The 23,240-nt window shown below is 44.9% G+C and overlaps 1 protein-coding gene across 1 annotated transcript in view; it reads left to right on the forward strand.

Moving 5' to 3' along the window:
• The window catches only part of SIPA1L2 (signal induced proliferation associated 1 like 2), a 223,697-nt gene that overhangs the window by 164,479 nt on the left and 35,978 nt on the right, over window positions 1–23,240 (forward strand). Inside the window, exons 9-13 of the mRNA XM_082638723.1 lie at window positions 2,779–3,053; window positions 17,738–17,995; window positions 19,744–19,827; window positions 21,264–21,364; window positions 21,736–21,839. Of these exons, the coding sequence (XP_082494849.1) occupies window positions 2,779–3,053; window positions 17,738–17,995; window positions 19,744–19,827; window positions 21,264–21,364; window positions 21,736–21,839 (822 nt within the window). The remainder of the gene's footprint in view (window positions 1–2,778; window positions 3,054–17,737; window positions 17,996–19,743; window positions 19,828–21,263; window positions 21,365–21,735; window positions 21,840–23,240) is intronic.

Genomic DNA, 23,240 nt, shown 5'->3' on the forward strand with positions numbered 1-23,240 from the left:
GACAATGCAATCATGTCAGTGTCTGCTGGCCTTGGAGAAATAATGTCATTATTTGCAGATGCTCTTTACAGGAAAGGGCCTCAGTGAGTTCAACAGTATTGAGGGCGTATGTCCGCAAGCTGAGATGTGTGATTCAGGGATGATTAAGTGTGTGATCAGTTTACGTATCTGGAGAATTGAGTTATCTTGTGAGTCTCAGGACACATTGTGTTTTTAGTAATACTGCAAATACTTCTTTTTAGGAGACCTACTGAGTCATCATAATTTGTGCTCCAGAAAATACAACATAAACACACCCCCTTCACCAACCACCAAAATGCACATCCCGTAGGTTCTGACACATTCACTGTTTTGTGGACCCCATTCTACCATTTTCCTAGAAGAATGACGACATTGCTAATGTGACTAAGGTGCCTGATATCTGGAATATATTTGAGGAAGTATATTCTGTATCTCGGATGACTTGTAGCAGGAGATGGTGGAAACAAACCAACCCAAAGACTGTTGGGGGGTTAAAACAAAAGGCTAGTGCAGGGCAGGAGCAACAGAAATGGAAAGGAAGAGGATGAAGCTGTCGTAGTGGAGAGATGGGGAAAGGGTGCTACTGGGCAGAGGGTGAACTCTGCATTTTCTAGTGGTGGGAAGTGAACTCAAAGGTGTCTGTTATGCAGGTAAAGACACAGGTGGGGAATACGAGCTCCCACCTAAAGGGACAGGTAGGGCCGGTCACTCTCAGAAGAGCCCAGGCTTGGTTGAATGCTCTCCTGTTGCCATCTTGAAATTCTCCATAATTTTTGACTAAAAGGCCTGCATTTCTATTTTGCACCAGACTCCACAGATTATGTAGCCAATCCCGGGTACATGGATAGGAGGCCACCATGTGATAATTGAGGCCAAGTAATTATGTGAGGAACTCCAGATAAATGGAGAGCATGATCCTTCAGCCTTTGCAAATGTTAAGAAGTAAGGAACAGAAGTGAGAAAGAAATCGCAAAAAGTAGGGGATGTGGCAGGTGGCTGGAAGAAATAAGAGAAAGAGACAGAACAAGCAGGACTCAGAAAAACCTTTCACTCTTCAATCTGATATATGGATGTCAAATTTCAGCTGAAAATTGCATCCATATTGGAGAGAAGGCTGGGCACGTGTCAGATGTAGTCTTTTGGTCAGAGAGCTTAGTTGAAACAAAGCTGAAAAAGAAGTGAAGGAAAAATTTGTTCAGGTTGTATATATTACAGAAGTGCCTTTTCAACAATTTAAAATTAGTTCAGTTCGTAACTTTGGAAACTTCAATCTTTCAAAACTTCACCACTAAGACCAGCAATCCCTTTCCCCATTTTCCTAAGCCCCAAACTGTCACGTGTGCCTGATTAGCAGGGTGGGCACCATGGCGGTAATAACTATGGTAACGTCCGCCACACCGGTGATAACACTGAACCAGCCCCAGTCCCACAGCTGTACTTACAGTCATAGGTCTTATTAAATAGGAATCTGTGTATTCAGAGCATATTTCATGGAAATGGAGCATTTATTAAAACTGAAACTTCATACGTTAGCTCTGTGCTTTGGGGGATACAGGTATGATACCTCCCAACTTTCATCTGCCCACAAATAAGTGATGCCATGGTCATCAAATGATATTCTCAATGAGCTCATGTTTTTCTTTCAGTGCCTGTGGGCTATTCTCATTAAGCACTTTTGAGGGTGGCATTAACTAATTATTGGTGCATTAGTTCACCGAGTGGGATGCTTGTCTACAGACACCAAGGAGGCTGGCTGGCTGGCCATGTTTGATCTGAATGGTCCTCACCACCCAAGCAAGCAAGGGCAGGCTGTCCCCAGGAGAGGGATCCTAGAGGCTAGAACAGGATGTCCACAGGCCTGGTGCACAGAGAGCACTTAAGATTTTCCTAACAGTCTGACTTCCTGCTGCTGCCCATCCTGTGGGCAGGGCGCTAACTGTTAGCTTGGAAGGGCTTTGGGCCACTTTTTTCTCCATTGTTTGTATATGGCACACTTTGCATATCTATTCAACCATACACGGACACTTGAGTTACTTCCACCTTTTGACTGTTGTAAATAACGCTGCTAAGAATGTGGGTGTACAAATACCTGGGTGTACCTCTTTGAGACCCTGCTTTAAATTCTGTTGGGTATATACCCAGAAGTAGAATTGCTGAGTCTCGTGGTAATTCCATTTTAATTTTTTGAGGAACTGCCATGCTGCTTTCCATAGCTGCTGCACCATTGGGCCATTTTTTTTAAGTTGAATAAAATTGTCTAATAGGGAATTCCCTGGCTGTCCAGTGGTTAGGACTTGGTGCTGTCACTGGCAGGGGCCCGGGTTCCATCCCTGGTTGGGGAACTAAGATTCCACAAGCCACACCGTATGGCCAAAAAAAAAAATTGTCTAATAGGTTTTATTGCTTTATGGGTGAAAGGCTTCACATATTTTCAGTTGCTTCAGTCCATCTGGAACAATGGAATTTATATGTTTAAGAGCCAAGTCAGGTGATGTAGAAAGGAGAGGGGGTAGTTATCAGAGCCCGTCTTAAGCTCACAGGCTCTGTGTCAGTGGCTTCTAGGAAAAAGCAGGACACCTGTATCTGGTTTGCCTTTGAAGAATGAAACCTTCGTTTTACTTTTGTTATTGTCATTGCACCTGATGCCAGGGGTAATTATGGTAAAGTCTGGATTGAACCGTGTCCTTGTCTTGTCATCTTGTCACTGGGATGTGTGCCCCCCACAGCGCCACCCCTCACGGTCCCTTTCCCCCTTAGATCGTGACCAGGGGCTGCGAGACTGTGGAAATGACCCTGAGGAGGAACGGGCTGGGCCAGCTGGGCTTCCACGTGAACTTCGAAGGAATCGTCGCAGACGTGGAACCTTTCGGTTTTGCGTGGAAGGCCGGCCTTCGTCAGGGGAGCCGCCTCGTGGAGATCTGCAAGGTGGCCGTGGCCACGCTGACACACGAGCAGATGATCGACCTTCTCCGGACCTCGGTGACTGTGAAGGTGGTCATCATCCAGCCCCATGACGATGGCTCGCCTCGGAGGTAGGCTCTCATCCACGCTCGCTTCTCCTTGGCCTCTGTGGCAGGTGCTATCCTGCAAGGTCCTCAGAAAGTGTGATCATGTGCACCTTCCACCTAAGTTGTCTGGATGTCAACCATTCGGGCAACTTCAAAGAGCTTTAAAAAAAGTCATTAGTATAGGGCTTCCCTGGTGGCGCAGTGGTTGGGAGTCCATCTGCCGATGCAGGTGATGCGGGTTTGTGCCCTGGTCCAGGAGGATCCCACACGCCACGGAGGGGCTGGGCCCGTGAGCCATGGCCGCTGAGCCTGCGTGTCCGGAGCCTGTGCTCCGCAACAGGAGAGGCTGCAACGGTGAGGGGCCCGTGTACCGCAAAAAAAAAAAAAAAAAAAAAAAGTCATTAGTATATAATAAATGATAAACTGTCATTTTCTAAGCATTTTGTTGGGACGTTGAAGTCATTGGTTAACAGGATATTTAAGAGATCTCATTGATTTAGGATCTCAAAGTGTGGAGGAATATTGGGACATCAGATACACTGTTTGGTGACCACTCCATTCTGGTTGAACTGGTCCAGGGCTTTCCCATAAGCTGTCATGGGACACCTAGGAAAAGAAGTGGCTGGACTTGGAAAGGTCAGAGTGGGTGGCTGGGGGGTAGGGACAAGAATGGGATTAGAAAGTGATACCATTCCATTGTCAATAGAAAGTTGTCATGCTCAATATCAAGGAAGCATTAGGCCAAGGGGAGAAAGAACTCTCATGAAGAACAAGCCACCCACCTGGCCTTGGCCCCTGTTGTGCAGCAGTGTCCATAGTGGTATCTGGAGCGCATTTTCTGTGCCTCTGTCTCAAATGCAGTTCCCTACTGGCTGGCCAAGAGCCCTGGCTTTGGAGGGATAAAGCATGCTTGGAATCCAGACATTAGCTGTGTGACCTTGGGTGGGTCACATGCTCTCTCTAAGCTTCCCTTAGTATCTGTAAGATGGCATTATAATATTGCCTACCTCGTACTGTGTGATGGAGATTAAATAAGGTGATAATGTGTAAGGCAGTTAGCACCTTCTGGCATGATCAATACCTTACTCATTTTAGTTAAAAGAAAAATAAACTAAAACTTTAGGATATTATTTGAATTTTTTCATGCTGTAAAAGAAATCCTTACTCAAAGATAGCAAGGTGACTGTGCCCACTTTCTGATCTTCTGTAGTAACTCAGGTCACTCTTTCTACCCTGTCCATCTCCTTTGCCCATCCTCCAAACCAGCACTGTCCAGTTGCATTTTCTCTGATGACATGTTCCATATCTGTACCATCCAAACAGTGGTCACTAGCCACATGGGTAGCACACACTTGAAATGTGGCTAGTGTGACTGAGGAGAAGGAGTTTTCATTTTAACGAACAAATTAAGATTGAATTAGCCACATCTGGCTCGTGGCTGCCATATTGGATAGAGGAGCTCTAAACCATGGTCTTTTTTAGAAAACAAACCAATGGTATACCACCTTCCTTTCTGGTTATTGTGCAAAATTTTGCAAAAGTGTGTTTCTATTGGTTATCTTACCATTTGCCTCCTGCTTGACTTTCTATGGTCTTGTTTCCTCTATCTGCCCAGTAAGTTTACAGAATAAAGGTTAACGAGCTGAAATTCTTCTTGAGAGTAGTAGCCGCAAATCACAGGAAATACCCAAGGTGTTTCTTGTTGCCTTGCAGGATTCTGTCCCATTAAATCCATTTGCTTCCCAAGAATCCCATGAATCACTCATGGTGGTATGCGTACAAGAAAATCAGAGACGAAAATTACTTTCTTAAAAATGAGTCTTGGAAACAACAGAAAACAAATCCTTTAAACTTTGAAACTAAAATAATTTTGTAAGTGTTAGCCTTTTAAAATAAATTTTAAACAGTTATTAGAAATTTTTCTATAAGATAAATTTCTTTCTTCATTGTCTAGAGTTATAGGTTTGTAAATTTTGTGGTGAGAATCAAGTCTTTTCATCTGTCTTAGAGGCTGATTACTTCTGTAGCATTAGACAAAACTGTTACCATGTTCTCCCAAAATTAAAAAACAACATTTCTGGGCTTCCCTGGTGGCGCAGTGGTTGAGAGTCCGCCTGCCGATGCAGGGGACGTGGGTTCGTGCCCCGGTCCGGGAAGATCCCACATGCCGTGGAGCGGCTAGGCCCGTGAGCCATGGCCGCTGAGCCTGCGCGTCCGGAGCCTGTGCTCTGAAACGGGAGAGGCCACAACGGTGAGAGACCCACGTACCGCAAAAAAAAAAGATAAGTCCCACCTGTTATTTTTTTATCCAGGGGCATGTTATCTGCTTTGGTCTGCACATAATTAATTCTTTCTTTGTTTTAAATGCAAATTCTCTTATTGAAGCTATTCAAGATATTTAGAGATTTTGCCTTTGTCTCCTCAGAGTATCCTTAATGTCATTCCCTGAAGATGCAGATTTTTCTCCCGTTCAATCTGGAATAACCGTCTTCTATATTTTTAACCTTAGCCAGGATTAGAACTAGCTGATCGCCTGGTAGTAAACACTCCAGAATTGGCCTGCCTGTCACCCACATTTCCAGAAGCCAGGAAGCTTTTAAGCCTAGCATGTATCATTTGAAATGCTTTCAATTCAGCCTTCCAATTTTCTGAGAATTTGAATTTGTAAATTTGCAAACCCACATTTTTGTTAGTTTTGGATCCTGGTTCTGCCTGCGACTCTCTGAGCACCCGGATAAAAGTGCTCGCTGCTGTCCAGCAGCCTCGCATCACACACAGGAACTTATCTGTGCAGTGACAGCTGTTTGCTTTAGACTGTGATGTTGAGTATGAAATGTCATTTTTTTGTTTTGTTTCGTTATTTTTAACATCTTTATTGGAGTATAATTGCTTTACAGTGTTGTGTTAGTTTCTGCTATATAACAAAGTGAATCAGCTGTATGCATACATATATCCCCATATCCCCTCCCTCTTGCGTCTCCCTGACACCCTTCCTATCCCACCCCTCTAGGTGGTCACAAAGCACCGAGCTGATCTCCCCGTGTCATGCAGCTGCTTCCCACTAGCTATCTATCTTACATTTGGTAGTGTATATATGTCTGTGCCACTCTCTCACTTCGTTCCAGCTTGCACTTCCCCCTCCCCGTGTCCTCAAGTCTATTCTTTACATCTGTGTCTTTATTCCTGTCCTGCCCCTAGGTTCATCAGAACCTTTTTTTTGTTTTTTAGATTCCATATATATGTGTTAGCATACGGTATTTGTTTTTCTCTTTCTGACTTACTTCACTCTGTATGACAGACTCTAGGACCATCCACCTCACTACAAATAACTCCATTTCATTTCTTTTTATGGCTGAGTAATATTCCTTATATATATGTGCCACATTTTCTTTATCCATTCATCTGTCAGTGGACACTTAGGTTGCTTCCATGTCCTGGCTATTGTAAATAGTGCTGCTATGAACATTTTGGTACATGTCTCTTTTTGGATTATAGTTTTCTGAGGGTATATGCCCAGTAATGGGATTCCTGGGTCATATGGTAGTTCTAGTTTTAGTTTTTTAAGGAACCTCCATACTGTCCTCCATAGTGGCTGTATCAATTTACATTCCCACCAACAGTGCAAGAGGGTTCCCTTTTCTCCACACCCTCTCCAGCATTTATCATTTGTAGGTTTTTTGATGATGGCGATGATGGCCATTCTGACCAGTGTGAGGTGATACCTCATTGTAGTTTTGACTTGCATTTCTCTAATGATTAGTGATGTTGAGCATCTTTTCACGTGTTTGTTGGCAATCTGTATATCTTCTTTGGAGAAATGTCTATTTAGGTCTTCTGCCCATTTTTGGATTGGGTCATTTGTTTTTTTGATATTGAGCTGCTTGTATATTTTGGTGATTAATCCTTTGTCCGTTGCTTCATTTGCAAACATTTTCACCCATTCTGAGGGTTGTCTTTTCAACTTGTGTATGGTTTCCTTTGCTGTGCAAAAGCTTTGAAGTTTCATTAGGTCCCATTTGTTTATTTTTGTTTTTATTTCCATTTCTCTGGGAGGTGGGTCAAAAAGGATCTTGCTGTGATTTATGTCATAGAGTGTTCTGCCTATGTTTTCCTCTAAGAGTTTTATAGTGTCTGGCCTTACATTTAGGTCTTCAATCCATTTTGAGTTTATTTTTGTGTATGGTGTTAGGAAGTGTTGTAAATTCATTCTTTTACATGTAGCTGTCCAGTTTTCCCAGCACCACTTATTGAAGAGGCTGTCTTTTCTCCATTGTATACTCTTGCCTCCTTTATCAAAGATAAGGTAACCATATGTGTGGGTTTATCTCTAGGCTTTCTATCCTGTTCCATTGATCTATATTTCTGTTTTTGTGCCAGTACCATACTGTCTTGATTACTGTAGCTTTGTAGTATAGTCTGAAGTCCAGGAGCCTGATTCTTTCAGCTCCATCTTTCTTTCTCAAGATTGTTTTGGTTTTTCGGGGTCTTTTATGTGAAACGTCGTTTTACGTTTCCTCCCCACTCTAAGCAAGTTTAGCCTTCTGCATTATTAGATTTTTTTAAAGAAATTGTAGAGGAGGGTGTAAAAGAAGAAATGAGCAGCACTTTGCTCATTTTGAAAATTAAAGTACAAACTTTTTTAAAATTTTTATTTTATATTGGAGTATAGTTGATTTACAATGTTGTATTACTTTCAGGTGTACAGCAAAGTGATTCAGTTATACATATATGTATATCCATTCTTTTTCATATTCTTTTCCCATGTAGGTTATTACAGACTATTGAGTAGAGTTCCCTGTGCTATACAGTGGGTCCTTGTTGATAAAGTCCTAACCTTTTAAATGAAATATCACTTAGTACCATGACTCCTACAGCAGAATATACAAAGAGATTCCTCCAGGTAAAACTACACATTTGATTTGTGGCATGGAAAGTGACCCCATCTTTCACAAATTGGCTCTCAGGCCTTGTCAGGGAGGCAGCCAAAAGAAAACATTCATTTAAATGGACGTGTGTGTGTAATTTTTCCTTTTAAGTTGTCTTTAATATAACAGCCATAAGGACTAGCAAAATGGCCAAGTTAATGAATTACAAGATATTTCAGTCTTCGTAAACATTGTGAATAAAAGAGTGAAAAATGCTTCAATTCATTTTTTTCCACGATCAGCTTTTTTTTGTCCCGCAGGACATCAGGGAGAGGTAATTCTCCTTGGAGCCTGTCCACTGCTGTCAGCAGTGGGAGAGGCCTGTCATTATTAATAGACTCACTCCTAGTTGTCCGCAGGTCAGAGGTGTTTGCTTATGACTCAGAAGCTGCTGGATTAAATGAAGTCTTTAGCTGGGGAAGTATTTATGTGGAATCAAAAGGCACCCCGCATTTTGAAGTCCTTATTCTCAAGCCTCAGAGTGATGATAACTCAGCTGTCCCTTGGCTTGAAAGGAAAGCAGAGCCATATTTTATTTTCCTTGTGGAGTCCCAGAGAATACCACCAAGCAGGGAAGGTTCCCTTTGGGAATGCTTATTAACTGATCTCGTGCTGGGAATGGATCCGGGAGAGGCTGCATAGAGATTGGGAATGAGTGGCCAGAAGCAGTTAGGGAATAGCACTCTTGAAATGGAAATGAGGTTTGAAAGGGAACAAGGACATTTCCCAAGCAGACAGTCTCTATGGCAAAGATAAAGAACAGTTTTCAAGACTCTTAATTAAGCATTCCTTGGTTTTGCAAGGCAGGGCATGGCCCCAGCCCCTAGCCTTCAGAGATGACTGACATTTTATCAATGTCATTTTAAGGAAAGCACATCAACTTAAAAGGCTGATATAAAAGAAATAACGACTCATCAGAGTTATGCATGAGTTGTTATAAATGTGAGTGATTTAGTAAATATGTCCAATAAAAATGGAAATGAAATTCTGTGCTGTGGTGCATCTGTTTTGTGTGATGTTTCATACTTTGTTGACATACTGTCCAAGACATATTTTTCTATATAATGCAAAACAGTGGAAATTATCTCATGTTGTCATGACTTTAAATTGTTGTTCTCTGATCATCCTATAAAATTGAAGCTGTATGTTCTTGTCTGTATGTTCTTGTATGTTTGGCTGCCGGTTGCCATGACGGTTCAACTCCCCAAAGTACACAGAGGGGACGTGGAAATAGAAATGGGAAGGAAAGCTCAATTTTGTCAGATTAGCAGTTGATAGATAGGTAGACAGATAGGTAGATAGATAGATAGATAGATGATAGATAGATAGTGTGTTGTAATCTGGATTAAAGTGAGGTTTTAGATTAGGGTTCCAATTTATGTGTATAGATAAGAAAAATCAGTTCCATCTGGTATTGTCTCATGGGCCCTCAAGTTATGAATTTTAATGTGAACTGTGAAAAAATATGGAACTTGAGGTTCCCAAAGTAATCTGAAGCACAGTCACATTTCTGAGTCCTCTGCCCAGTCCTCCAATATAAGGTTTGAATTATCTTATCCCTCCTAGAATATAAACATTAAGTTACAGAACGAACGTTAGGTAGGTTGCCTTACGTTTACTATGCATTCACTTCTTTCATTCATTCCTTCACTCTGCAGTAGTTTGTGCCAGAAGCTGCTGGGCACCAGGGTTGTTAAAAATGGAAAGTACAGGGCTTCCCTTGTGGCGCAGTGGTTGAGCGTCCGCCTGCCGATGCAGGGGACATGGGTTCGTGACCCGGTCCGGGAAGATCCCACATGCCGCAGAGCGGCTGGGCCCGTGAGCCATGGCTGCTGAGCCTGCGCGTCCGGAGCCTGTGCTCCGCAACGGGAGAGGCCACAACAGTGACAGGCCCGCGTACAGCAAAAAAAAAAAAAGGAAAGTACAGGCATAATCTTTACATCCATGGACTCCTTTGTGTCTGTGTTGCATTCTAAAATACAGGACTTCCCATTTATATTTTTGCTACTTGAAAATGGCTTTCTCAAACTAGAGCAAGAGCTTATATCTGGAGAATAAGTATCTCAGCGCTGAAAACACTCTCACACTCTCCTGTCAGTCATCTACACCTTAGTACCTCTGCTTTTTTGGCAGTTTGAGATGTTGTGACATTGACACAGTGACCAGGATGCAAAGGGGGACAGTAAAGCACGAGCTTTCTGTCCATTAGGCAAGTAACTGTCTCATGCTTGACTAGTGACACTGGGCAGTGGTGATGGACAGCCAATGAATATGCGCTCTCGTGGAAATATATTCATCAAAAATCAGGCGTCACATAGCTGTTGAGTCCTCTGTTGAACTGTGAGTATATAATGTAATAAAATGTTTTTCCTCAACCAACTTTCTAAGAAAAAAAAAAAAGGAAGTGGTTGGCTTCACAAAGAACTGTTTGGCCCTGTTTTAACTCGAATGCTGTGTTAGGTACTGGAGTGCAGAGGGTGAAGACACATTCCACCCTGTGTCTGGTGAGAAGGAAAGGCCTGGAAGCTTATGAATTATTCAGTACCAGCCAGCCTCACTTCCCGTGTAATAGACACGCACCTTTTCAATTCAAGGACCTTTATTCAAAGGGCTTGGTCAAGTGGGTTTCTGGTCTCGATGTCTCTTTTACTATCTGTAGTCTAGGTGTCTTTTTTTATCTTAAATTAAGGAAATTGGTGGAAAAGTGAATTAATATTTCATTTAGTGCCTATTTCAGATATGACACTGCCCTTACCTTTACAGTAAGTTATCTCCCTATTGGAAGCATTTAATTTTTTTATGCAGCAGAAAGAGTTTGTGATTTGAGTGAATGAGCCCCAATTATCCCTGTCACCTTGTTGTATAATTTGGAAAGAGTCTTTTAGCTGTTAGCAGGCTATTAGCATAACAGACATTAAAATGATTAAAATATCGGTGATTACTTCAATCCCTAGGGCTATGAGGGCTCTTTGACAAAGTGCATAATATAAAAGAAGCAGGTAGTTCGTTTGAGGGGATCTATCTGCCTTTGTTTCCGACGACTCCTTCAGGTCCTAGTGGAAACTGACAGGATGTGGGCCTCATTAACTGTTCTTTGATAGTTTCCTAAGGAGATGGGCATGTGTTTTAGAAAGAGTACCGAGCTAAGAGTCAGCTTCCCGGCTCCAGGGTGAAAGCTGTCTCACCTTTCCAAAGTCTCTGAGCCTTCTGAAAATGGGACACGTCCTTTGGACTGCCTCAGACATTTGTGTGAAATTGAAATGGTGTAGTGTAGGTGGAAACCTGTAAGGTGTCATACAAGGGAAGTGTGGGTTAGAAGTAACGGATAACATCACAGTATGTTGGAAGACGTCACTAGATTAGTGGGTTCAGGTGAAGGGTCGCTGTGACGCCACCAAACAAAGTGAAACCAGCAGGCAGTTTCAGAGTAAATGCAAGTTGTAATTACATGATTAAGCTGTGCTGTGGGTCCATGGTTTACCCACTCCACGTCCTGCTAATTTATTCAACTTTTTTGAACAAAAAGAATACGTCTCGTTCCTTTCAACTTTCTCAGTTCTCTAGGTTTGGGTTTTTTTTGTTGTTGTTCTTGTTGTTGTTACTCTTCAAAAGTATTTATCCCTAGGACATTTCCCCTTTCTTCATTTTTGAAAGTCACGGGTCCTACTTTGATATAAGATGAAAGAAGAAAGTAACGGGGTAGTGATGCATTGTTCTATAGATGAATGTACACGAAGGGAATTTTACAGCTCTAAACTTTTCTGCACTTCCGATTGTTACATTAAGTTAAACTTTACAGTTCTATAATTCTGTAAATATATATTATCTAGAAAGAACTTTCAGGAAAGTGTATGGGCCTTTTGCTATTTTCTATTGACTGTCTCTATAGAAGCAAATATTAATAGTATCTGTTTGAAACTAACTTCTTTCTTTGAAGCTGTTGCTTTGGGCAGCTTGCATACTTCGTTTAATTTAATCTCGACACACCCTCTGCTGTCACGATTCCGCTTGCAGGAGGAGAAGCGTGGGTCCAAAGAGATTGTCCCATTTCTGAGCTACGCATTAGCAGGTCTGGGTTTTGAGCCCAGGGCATAGACTTCTCTCTTCAGTGGAGAACAGTTTGATTGCTGTAGAGAGTTCCTGCTGGAAGTGAATAGAGAACACTCTGCAGCTTGGCTGGGCTCAGACAGTGATGGTCCTGATGGTCAGGCTGCTGAGGTTGAATGGCTCCTTTAAAGAGCTGAGTCCACAACCTGGCCAGCAGTGATTCTGCTTCAAGCGCCCATTTATTGATGCTAAATGGAGGATGCTTCTGGGAGACTGGAGGTGTCATTTGAAAGGAATGATGCCATCTTGGGGACCTTGCTGGTATCTCTGAAGTTGTGCATCTGTAGCTACAGTGCTGGGCAGCGAGCGTGGGTGCCTGTTAGCTGTGAATAGAGAGGACACCACCTTTGCGCTGGCCGTGCCCAGAAGCCGGGATGTGGGAGCAGCCACAGACTAGAAATCTACAGGTGGGAAACCCTGGTCTTGGGAGCTTCCGGAAGCAGAGGAGAACACAGATGCATGTGGATGTGAGGAAGTTATAAGTCATCCTGCGGAGTCCACAGTGCCAGGTTTAGAAGGACAACAGGATTGTTTGTCAGATTAAAGCAGTCAAACGTAAGATCCTCTGAGGGCTGCAACTCACGGAACCACTTGTTATTCTTACAGTTTTGTAGTGTCACATTTTTAACCGGCACATTTTTTATGATGTTCTTGGTCTACAGAATGTTTTCTCTTCCAGGATAGTCGACTGAGAGAGATTATTAGCCTCAGAAAAGTTACTGGCTAGACAAGCAGTGTTAAAAATTACGTTTATTTTGATCCCCGAAGCTGAGTTTGTATTGATCTCTACCTAGCATGGTAATTAACAGCGTAAGTAGATGATGTTTGTTATGGAGCAAAGAGGAAGTCGTGTAACTGCCCACGTTAGTGATCCCCCAGCCTTAGCTAAGTCTTTGAGTGCCTCCTTTTGGCAAGAACACCATAAAAACGGTGCCAGCGGGCTTCCCTTGTGGCGCAGTGGTTGAGCGTCCGCCTGTCGATGCAGGGGACACGGGTTCGTGCCCCGGTCCGGGAAGATCCCACATGCCACGGAGCGGCTGGGCCCGTGAGCCATGGCTGCTGAGCCTGCGCGTCTGGAGCCTGTGCTCCGCAACGGGAGAGGCCACAACAGTGAGAGGCCCGCGTACCACAGGAAAAAAAAAAAAAAAAAAAGGTGCCATAAGCTAGAAATGCCATTCACATCCATTGACTCAATTTGGTGTGTTGAAAGGAGATGGAACACGTTTATCAGTGAGGTCTGGATTTCTGCACTAATGCGGGAAAGCAAAAGACCTAAGTCTTTTCTTCAAAACATGGTTCAGTTGCACACAAGTTAGCAGCTCACTTGTTCGGAAGTGACTTCTTGTGCTGTGTCTTTTTTGCACTTGGTCAGTTTGGGTTTGAATTGGCCTTTACTTCCCAGAAATGTGTGCCGTGTGCCCTTCACAGCAGTGCCAGGTTGGATGCTCAGATGAGCTGAGATCTTGCCTGGCGTCCTGTGCTCCGGCCACCCAAGGGGGAGAGGGAAGTGTGCTCACGGGCAGGTGCAGTTCCTGGCACCTGCTGGAGCATGAGCACCTCTGCAGACTAATGTGTAATTCTTATTCTACACCTCTTCCCATTTCCCTAAAAATTGGTTGAATTTCCATATGTATCCTTCAAGAACTTCCTCATACTTCTGGAACAGAGCTGAGTTTGACTAGGTTTGATGATATGTTTTAATTAGTGATGTTTATTGGATGTCTTGGTCATAGAAGTAAACAAAGCAAAAATCTCTTTTGTAAGAGTAGTTACTGTAAAAGTGTCATAACAGAATTAATTTTGATTTTAAAATAAAGTCATTCTTTAAGCTGATTTTTATTAGGGCAAAAGAATGCCCATGTTTAGTGTTAAAAGATCATTTACATATGACCTTGTGCAAGAGGTTGGAAATGAAATATTCAGCCCTGACTCTCTCTTCAACCTAATGCATGGCACAAGTTTTTGTCAGCGGTCTCTCAAATATTAGTCATGATTATGCATTTATATAACATTTTTTCATCCAAGATTGAAGCTAAATTACAACATCTTACTGAAGACTACAATCTATGAGCATGAATTAAAGACACCGTACTACCCAGCCATCTGCCTTCTCTTTTCTCATTCTTTAATTTTTTAAATAAATTTATTTGTTTTATTTATTTTTATTTTTGGCTGCGTTGGGTCTTCGTTGCTACGCGGGGGCTACTTTTCGTTGTGGTATGTGGGCTTCTCATTGCAGTGGCTTCTCTTATTGTAGAGCACGGGCTCTAGGTGCGGGCTTCAGGAGTTGTGGCTCATGGGCTCTAGAGTGCAGGCACAGTAGTTGTGGCGCACGGGCCCAGTTGCTCTGCAGCATGTGGGATCTTCCCGGACCAGGGCTCGAACCCGTGTCCCCTGCATTGGCAGGTGGATTCTTAACCACTGCGTCACCAGGGAAGCCCTTCATTCTTTCTTTTTAAACCAAACCCAATCAATTGGGAACCCAAACAAACACTGGAAATGCAAGGTGCCCTTTAGTCCCTAGGATTCAAGGTTCACATGCCTTTCATTCAAAACATAACTCCGGGACCTGTCACTTTGGTTGGTCTCTGTTAGAGATTCCTTGACTTGCACGATTCAGACAGCTTCAGCCTTTGAGACACCGAAGCCTGAGCTTCACCTGAACATCCAGTGACTTGCTTACAACGTCGGTTCCAGGCGACTACAAGAGTCGGTTTTCTTGATGTTTTGATGTATACTAATATCCCACCTTTATGATTTCTGATTACGTCATTGGCCATATGCACTAGTCAGTAGTCCCAGGGGATGTGGTATCTAGTTAAATAGAAAAACACTTGGAAACAATATGCCCGTGAGCAAAAAATTGTAGCGTCTTGGCATTTTATTTAAAAAATGCAATCCAATGTAAATTTCGACTTATTAAATTTGACCAGTAACTTAGCACATGCAGTAAATCAAGAGTAATTTAAACTTGCTTAGATAAAGAGAGGTGAATTTTGCTTTGGGGGAAGGAGAGTTAAAATAAAAGATAGGAAGTCAAGTTTACTGGTAAAGAGATAATCCCTGCCCCATTCTGTGTAACAGGCATATGTACCTCCTTAGGATGCTTTATTCAGTTCATTTCTTCTATTCTCAAAGGGTGGCACCACCATCCATTTGGTTTCCCAAGCCAAAAAGCAGAGCATTGTTTTTGGTTTCTATCCCTCTCTCCGTCCCAAGCTCCAAGTACTGTTGATTTGACAGGTGAGAACCTGTCACCCAGCATTGCTGTTGAGAAGAATGGACCGTTCAGTGACCCAGGCCTTTGTGTGGGCTCTGCACCAGACACTTAGGGTCTCTGCTTTAACCCAGGACTCTGAATTCCACAATAATACGTCTTGATACGGACCTTTTTTTCATTCATTCTACTATAGACCGTCAAATCTGGTTTTACCTATCTTTTAGTTCTGGAAAATTTCTTGTATTCTTTCTTTCTTTTTTTTTTTTTTCTTTTTTTTTTTTTTTTTTTTTTGCGGTACGCAGGCCTCTCACTGTTGTGGTCTCTCCGGTTGCGGAGCACAGGCTCCAGACACACAGGCTCAGCGGTCATGGCTCGTGGGCCCAGCCGCTCCGCTGCATGTGGGATCTTCCCGGACCGGGGCACAAACCCGCGTCCCCTGCATCGGCAGGCAGACTCTCAACCACTGCGCCACCAGGGAAGCCCTTTTGTATTATTTCTTAATCATTTCTTCCCACCTTTTTCTCTCTGTTCTCTTTCTCTGTTAGGTGGATGTTAGACTTCTGCGATTGAACTTGAATTTTCTTGCATTTGCTCTCCTGTAACGTTTTGGGAGAGTTCCTCAGTTTACCTTCCTTCCACCTGTCTTACTGGATTTTTTATTTTGAATTTTAGCCATCCACTTTTTAAATTTCAAAAGTTCCTTCTCGTTCTCTGAGGGTGGTGAGCCTCATGGCAGGGTGATCAGGTGGCGTACACCTGCTTGTCTTTACTCTGGAGAAAGATCCCTGTTATTTGAGGTGTGACCCTGAAGCTGGGTTTGGAGGAAGGAGCAACTCGGGGTCTCTTTTCCAGTGAAGCTTTTACTTCACCTTTTGTTTTCAGCTGTGCTCTTCTGGGTACCTCATGACCTTGAGTCCCTCCTTTCAGGTTGGGTTCCCGAGACCATTGCTCCTGCCCTCTAGAGGCGGGGGTGGGTATTGTCAGATGGGGCCCAGCGCCGCCTGGACCCCAGGGTCACACTTTTCTCTGCTCACTCCTTCCCTTCCCCTTCCGCTCTCTGTGGCACCTCTGTTCCTGCACCTGTTCAGGTGTGCAAGGGGATGGTTGTGCTTCTCTTTGTCTTTCCCTCTGCACACCCTTGGGTTTGCCTTTCTCTGCTCCACCATTGACGTTCTCCCATTTGCCTTCCATCTTTTTTCTTTAATTCATGAAATTTATTAAAATCTAATTAACACACCATAGCATTTACCCATTTTTAGAGTATTTTCAGAGTTGTGCAACCATCACCCCATTCTAATTTTATAAAATCCTAATCATCTGAAAAAGAAACCTTGGTCTGATTTAGAGACACTCTCTATTCCCATCCCTAGTCCTAGGTGACAGCTTATCTACTGTCCTTCTCTATAGATTTTCCAGTCTCGATATTGCCTTCCATCTTTATATACTGTGTTTTGGTGTCTCCAAGTTTTGTTGATGGTCCACTTTGTTTTTGGTTTTTGTTCTCTTTGTTCTTTTGTAATGATTCTGAAAAGTTTTACTCCACCATCTTGAGGATGGAAGTCTCCTGTTTAAAGAGCGATACCTTATTGCCTTAATAGATTTCTTAGAGTGAATATGAGAAAGTTTTTCTGCTGACTCCGGAACGTCTAGGGAGAGGCATGGCTTCATTCATGTGGTAACTTGGGATGATTTACCCTGACACTCAAATTTGAGACTTACCGAGTCTTCCTGCGTCCTGGCCAAACAGCACCAATTGGCTTTGCAGGTCTCTTTGGTCAAGTCAGTAGTACTATGTGCATGGTGTAACTTGAGGGATGTCTGAGATCACATGTTTCAGGCTAAAGGGACTTACATCCCTGACTGATCATTTGAGCCCACGGGAGATGACCTTGTGAGGACCCGTGGGAGTGACCGTGTAACTAAGACCACACGTGACTTTGACAGGATGGACACTCAGGCTTTTTCCCTTGACTGTGACAGCTTTTGCGAAGTTTGTTTTTCACTTTTCTCAGACTTGGCATAACATGTGACTCTGATTCCCGATGATACAACTGTACTTTCAACTATCTGCTTAGATTATATATGAGGCGTTTTTCCTCGATTAAAGTTTATTTATCACCCATGTTCAACGCAGATGATTCAATGTATGCAAAGTGGTTAAAGATATATGGCAGTCTGTCCGCGAAGTTTGCAGGCTACCTGGAGAGACAGAGCCTATGAATGAAACGCCTGACAGGTGTATCTGTAGGTTAATCGGAGCCACGAGCGCGAGACTACCTCCTCCTGACCTGTGCTGGGGGGTGAACAGACAAGGTCACTGTCGCCAGGGCTGCTCCTGAGGGTGATGGCTCTGCATCACTGTCTGTGCGCCCCGAGAAGCACGTGTGCTGTTGCGAGTGACGGTGCTGAGGGCTCAGAGCTGAGCACCCCACGACCATCTTTTCTTGGCTTCACAGAGGGTGTTCGGAGCTCTGCCGGATCCCCATGGTGGAGTACAAGCTGGACAGCGAGGGCACCCCCTGTGAGTACAAGACCCCCTTCCGGAGGAACACCACATGGCACCGAGTGCCCACGCCCGCCCTGCAGCCCCTGCCCAGGGCCTCTCCGGTGCCCGGCACGCCTGACAGGCTGCAGTGCCAGCCGCTGCTCCCACAGACCCAGGCCGCCATCCCACGCAGCACCTCCTTTGACCGGAAGCTGCCCGACGGCACCAGGTAAGGCTGGTACCATTTCCTCAAGGGCAGTCCTTGTGAAGTTCTTGCAGCTAGAACTTCAGAGGGTCAGGGGGACTTTTATGTGGCTTAATCATTTCTGAGTTAGCTTGTTCTGACCAAGTGGGCAGGTAGGGTGGCCAGGCGGGCCCCAGACGCTGGGGTGCTTAGGGTCCTGGCCCAACGATGATGCTGATGGCATGCAAGTCCTCCCAACGGACGCTGCCCCCCAGGGCCATGGCCATGCCTCTCCACCACGATCCTCTTATCAACTCGCTCTCCATACCATCTCGGGAAAGATATCTGAGAAACCATTTTGCAGGAGCCTCTAGATAAATATGAACGGTTTGAGTATAAAGAAAACAAAGCTGCAAAATCAGTGATGAAATACCATCACCCTCGTGGGTGTAGTATTTTCAGAGGCCCTAGGATCATTAGCATCTCTTTGTTTTTCTCTCTCATTTTAAGCAAAGGGAGTTCAGTTTAAAATTAAGTTTTTCCCTGAGAGAATGCACTCGTTTAAAAGTTAAATCCAACAGCATTAGAAGCTGGTGAGAATTTCGGGGGTTGCATAATTCGCAAAGGTAGTTTTAAGTGAACAACGTAGTAAATTTGTTTTGTTGTGGTTGTTGATTCCTACTCCTTTTGTTTTAACTTTCACATAACTTATGGGCCATGGAGACACCATGAGTTTCCTCCGAATGTCTTGTCAGGCTCTCGTCTAATAGAGGGTATGCTGTAAGCAGACGCTGGGCCAGGCTGTTTGCTTGACGGGTCATCACCTTGGCCTGTTACTCGGCCTCTCCCAGTCTCCAGTTTCCTCGTCTGAAAAATAAATTTAGCAATAATAGAGACCTCCACAGGGCATTAGGACAGTTGAGTCAATCAAGAGAGGTAAACTGCTTAGAACCATTCCTGGTACATAGGAAGCCTATATAGGTATTAATAATAATTCCTAAGATGAAAACATGTGGTCTTCCTCCGCTTCCTCCAGTCTATTCTTCTAAGAGTGAGTGCAGGAATGGTGTTACTTTAACTTGACACTAAGTCATCTGGGCTCTTGGTCTCCCTTCTCAAAGGTCTGCTGAGTTTTTAAACTTCCCATATTCAGAGAAATGCACATAGTACATAGTCCAGGTGAAAAGGGTGACATCTGGAAGGGAAGTGGTCTGCAGAACGTCCCTTATTAACATAGAATTTAGTAAATTATAAGGAAGGGTTCTAATAGCAACAGGGAAAGTTGTCGAGCACATCTTCCTCAAGTGAATTCTCACGAGTATCATTCATTTTTGTGTGTCTGAAATAAATAGGATGACATTCAATCGATGTGTGGAAATAAATGGCTTTGCCAAAATTTTAGGGTTTTCTCTCTCTATGGATTTTAAATATAGAACCACAACGTGCCTTGCATTGAGTCTCACAGACCAAGTAGTAGTGATGTTTTCATAATTCTGTGTTCTTGGGGGTTCCGTGTGTTTCACTGGCATCATTAGCTGTGCTTTAAATCTTTAGATGGTGAAGCCTTGTTTCTGCCATATCTCTTTCTTATAATAAATTACCAACCGTAAACCACCTGAAATATCATGGCATCACCAATTCTTAGTTTATTTGTCCATGACTGCGATGCGTGTTTCTCCTTTTCTTCATCACTGAAAAATGAATTCATTTGTAAAACAAAACAAGCCAGGTCAGGATGTTGGCAGCCTGCAGACCCCTCAGGGCCCGGTTACTGATTCTAGTCAACCTTTCAGAAGTTCACCCAGCAACCAGTCCTCCTCCAGTGATCCCGGACCCGGCGGCAGCGGACCCTGGAGACCACAAGTTGGATACGACGGGTACCGCTCATTTTCACCTTTCTGCGGGCCCCTGGGGGGCAGTTGTTTGCGGGGCGCATTCAGAAGCGCTTACTGTGCACGAGGCCACTGGGGGACAGAGAAATAAAGACAGACCTTCGATAGGACGGGTGCATCCAGGCTGGATAGCTCATCATTTCTAGGGAGGTGGCACTCATTTGTCTGTATTCTGAGCTTGTCTGATTTTTTTTTTTTTTTAAATAAGGGAGAGTCTTTCTGAACATGTGAAAATTAAGGATTTGGAGATCCTGTGGGCGATGGCCCTTGGGAGTTTCCCTTCACTGGAACTGCTGACAAGGAATAAATTCACAGCCTCTCTTGAAAGTGTTTTCTCTCCCAAACCCAGTCCAGAATCAGAGAAGGCAGATTTAGCAGGTCCCTTGTAGTGTGTGAGCAGCATCTGGGACCCTGAGGGCACCTGTGAACGGGACACAGAATTGACTGATACAGTCACTCAGGGGAAACAGCGGGGCCGGTGTGCTTTCCCATGGAGATGCAGGCCTGGCTTTCAGCAGCAGTGTTTCTGTGTGCTGCTGGGACCCAGTGTTGTCTCTGCTGCTCAGAGGAGCTGACTGCACTGATTAGACAAGAGGACGGCCAGGTCAGCCAGGGAGGCTTTCACCGGACCAGAGAACCTTCTATTACTGCTCTTGCACGTGCCCAGGGAAACGTCTCTCCCCAGCACGCTCCTTCCTTCTGGTTTGGGCTGAGAAGTACAGCTTTGCAGTCTGAGTTCCATGCATTCCCTACCTTAGATCCTAGAGGGGCTTCTTAAAAGTGGTACTTCAAGAAATATTTCTCCGTTGAGTTGCATTTTTAAAGTAGAGGGGAGTCTTTTCTGTCAATGGAAAAACCACTTCTGGCTTTTTCTGCAAACCGGGGTCTGTAACTGGGATTCTGTAAGTAAGTGTCCCTTTGTAACGTGAATAAGTTTTCTGCAGTTTCTTTTAGAAGAGTGAATTGTCCTATTTGGGGGTTTTCATAAAACAAAGTCCACCTGGATGTATTCTAGTGCCAATCAACCCGATTTTCTTTTTCCTTAAAAACTTGGATATAAAAAAGTATCAGTGCACAAGAGAAACAGCGACAGCAAATGCAGTGAGCCCATCCTCAGCCCGTCAGGGACGAGCCGTCTGACCCTAGACGGTCCTTCCATCCCCTGGTGTCGGCCACCTCCTTTATCTGTAAACAGTGTCATCCAAGTGCCTCTATGGACCCAGTGGTGAAACGAGAGCCCCCAGTTCCAGATGCTCTAAGTCTCTCAGGCAGGGCTGGGCTGGCAGACCCTGCATTTCCATCTGCCAGAGACAGCCTCTGTTTAGAGGTCCCTGGGATTGCCCCTCGGGGAGCCAGCACACACACGGGACAGTGGCGGGATGATGGGGGGCGAGGCGGGCTCAACTCTGTGTTCTTTCCAGGTGCCAGTCTCCCCTGCTGCTGGAGCACCAGGGCTCCGGCCCTTTGGAATGTGAAGGGGCCAGGGAGCGGGAGGACGCCATGGAAGGAAGCAGACACCCCGGTAACAAGGACCCCTGCCCCGAGGCGCCCCTCCCTCCTGCCCTCTCCCTCCTCCCCCCCTCCCCCGTCACTCGTTCGTTCACCCGCGCACGTCTGGTCAGCTGCATCCTGCCCTGTGTGAGTTGGCCGCTGGACCTCGCGACGTCGTCTGGGACGTGGTCACGGCGGGTGGTGACTGTGGTGCCTGGGGAATGGACCATGAGCGTTGTGGGCAGTTCTCCTGCTCCAGGGCTGTCTCCACCGGCAGGACCAGGAGCAGGTCCTAGAACCACAGTCCTCTTCACGGTCACTGAACCATTTGTTCGGCTCCTGCATTTCTTCGCTCCTCCGTTAACACTAGAAATGAAATGTTAAGTCTTCTCTCTGTGACAGAAACCAAATGGCATGGCCCACCTTCCAAAGTCCTGAGCTCCTATAAAGAAAGAGGCCTACAGAATGATGGAGGCTGCAAGGATTCCCCCAATAAGCTTTCTCATGTGAGTCCTTTCCTCGTGAACTAACGCTCCTTCGGCCCTTGTGATCATCTCAGCATACGCAATTTATTACCTTTGTTGCCAGGGATTCTCAGGGGTGTCTTTTACCTCACAAGGCTCTTGGATGGAGGGAAAAAAAAAAAAACTAAATGAAAAGTTAAGGGTTTTTTTTTTTCCTCCTTGATTTATAAAGAAAGGTCATACTGTAAATTATTGGCAGAGCCAAGATTGTAGCCTCAGCCTTTGATCCTTGGTATTTTAAATCTGTTAACTCTTACCCACTTGTGGGCACAGCAGAGAAGCGGAACCTGTGAAGCGGGGTGTGTGGTGGGCGACACTCTGCCTGGGGCTCAGTGGACAGCTGCAGACGGGGCGCAGTAATACCAGCCCCAGCCAACTGACAGGCAGCCAGTGTTCCCACAGTGCCCGCGTGGTTTTGTTTACTTTCCGCAAAAATGAAAAAGTGGCCCATGTCGGTGACTGTAGCTCAATGAAATAAAACTTCCAGTTCAACGTGAAAACAGGAACTGTAGTTGTTGCCAAATGAAGCCAACCTTATAAAGTAGCTGATTTTTCAGAATCTGTGGGCATTTGATCAGGCCTCGACCTGAGTTGTTCCTTTCCTCCTCCTCCATGCGTCACCGGCCAGCTGTAGAGCTAGCCGAGTGTTACCTGCGAACACGTGGCCTCCGTCTCTCAGCTGTATCCCCACCTCGTCTCGAGCCAGCCTCATGGAGCCAATCAATGCCACCTGCACAGAAGATCCATGTGTGATAACAGAGGGCAAGGGGAGTTCCTTAAGGATGTGATAGGAAGGAAGGAAAAGCCAAACCACTTGAAAATAGATCGGGGCTCGGCTGGGTCTCACGACTCCACAGCCTTTGGCTGGCGATTTGGGCCTCGTTAGTTTTCCCAGCCTGAGGAGAGGGGCCGTGTCTGTACCAGGACATCCTCAGACGGGGACATTTACCCCGTTCTCTTGGCTTCATCATCCAGGGACCTCAGAGCACTCCGGAGAGCACCCCATCTCGTCAGCCCCTCGGGGCTGCCCTGACTTGGGCTCTGGGGCATATGGCTCGTGCTTACACTGTGCTTCTGCATGTGAGCTGGTTGAGTCCATGCAGCGATCACTGGGCTTAGAGTAATAAGCAGAGGAAGGGATCGAGTGGCTGTCCAAAGCCCCATCGCTGTGATTCAAACCTGGGTCCTCAGCCCCAAACGCAGGGCTGGCCCTGTCATTCATCGCAGGAGCATCTTCTGGAGGAAAGGCTGCTCTCCTCCTTTTATTGACCCCCCACGTGCTTTCTCAGCTTTTGTAACCTTCGTTGATTACTTTCTGGTTAGTGACACCCTGGCAATACTTTCGCGTTTCATGCACAAGTAATTGAACAAAGGCTTGAAAAG

The sequence above is a fragment of the Mesoplodon mirus genome (assembly GCF_964341445.2).
Source record: "Mesoplodon mirus genome assembly, chromosome: 2".
In the NCBI taxonomy this organism is placed as follows: Eukaryota; Metazoa; Chordata; class Mammalia; order Artiodactyla; family Ziphiidae; genus Mesoplodon; species Mesoplodon mirus.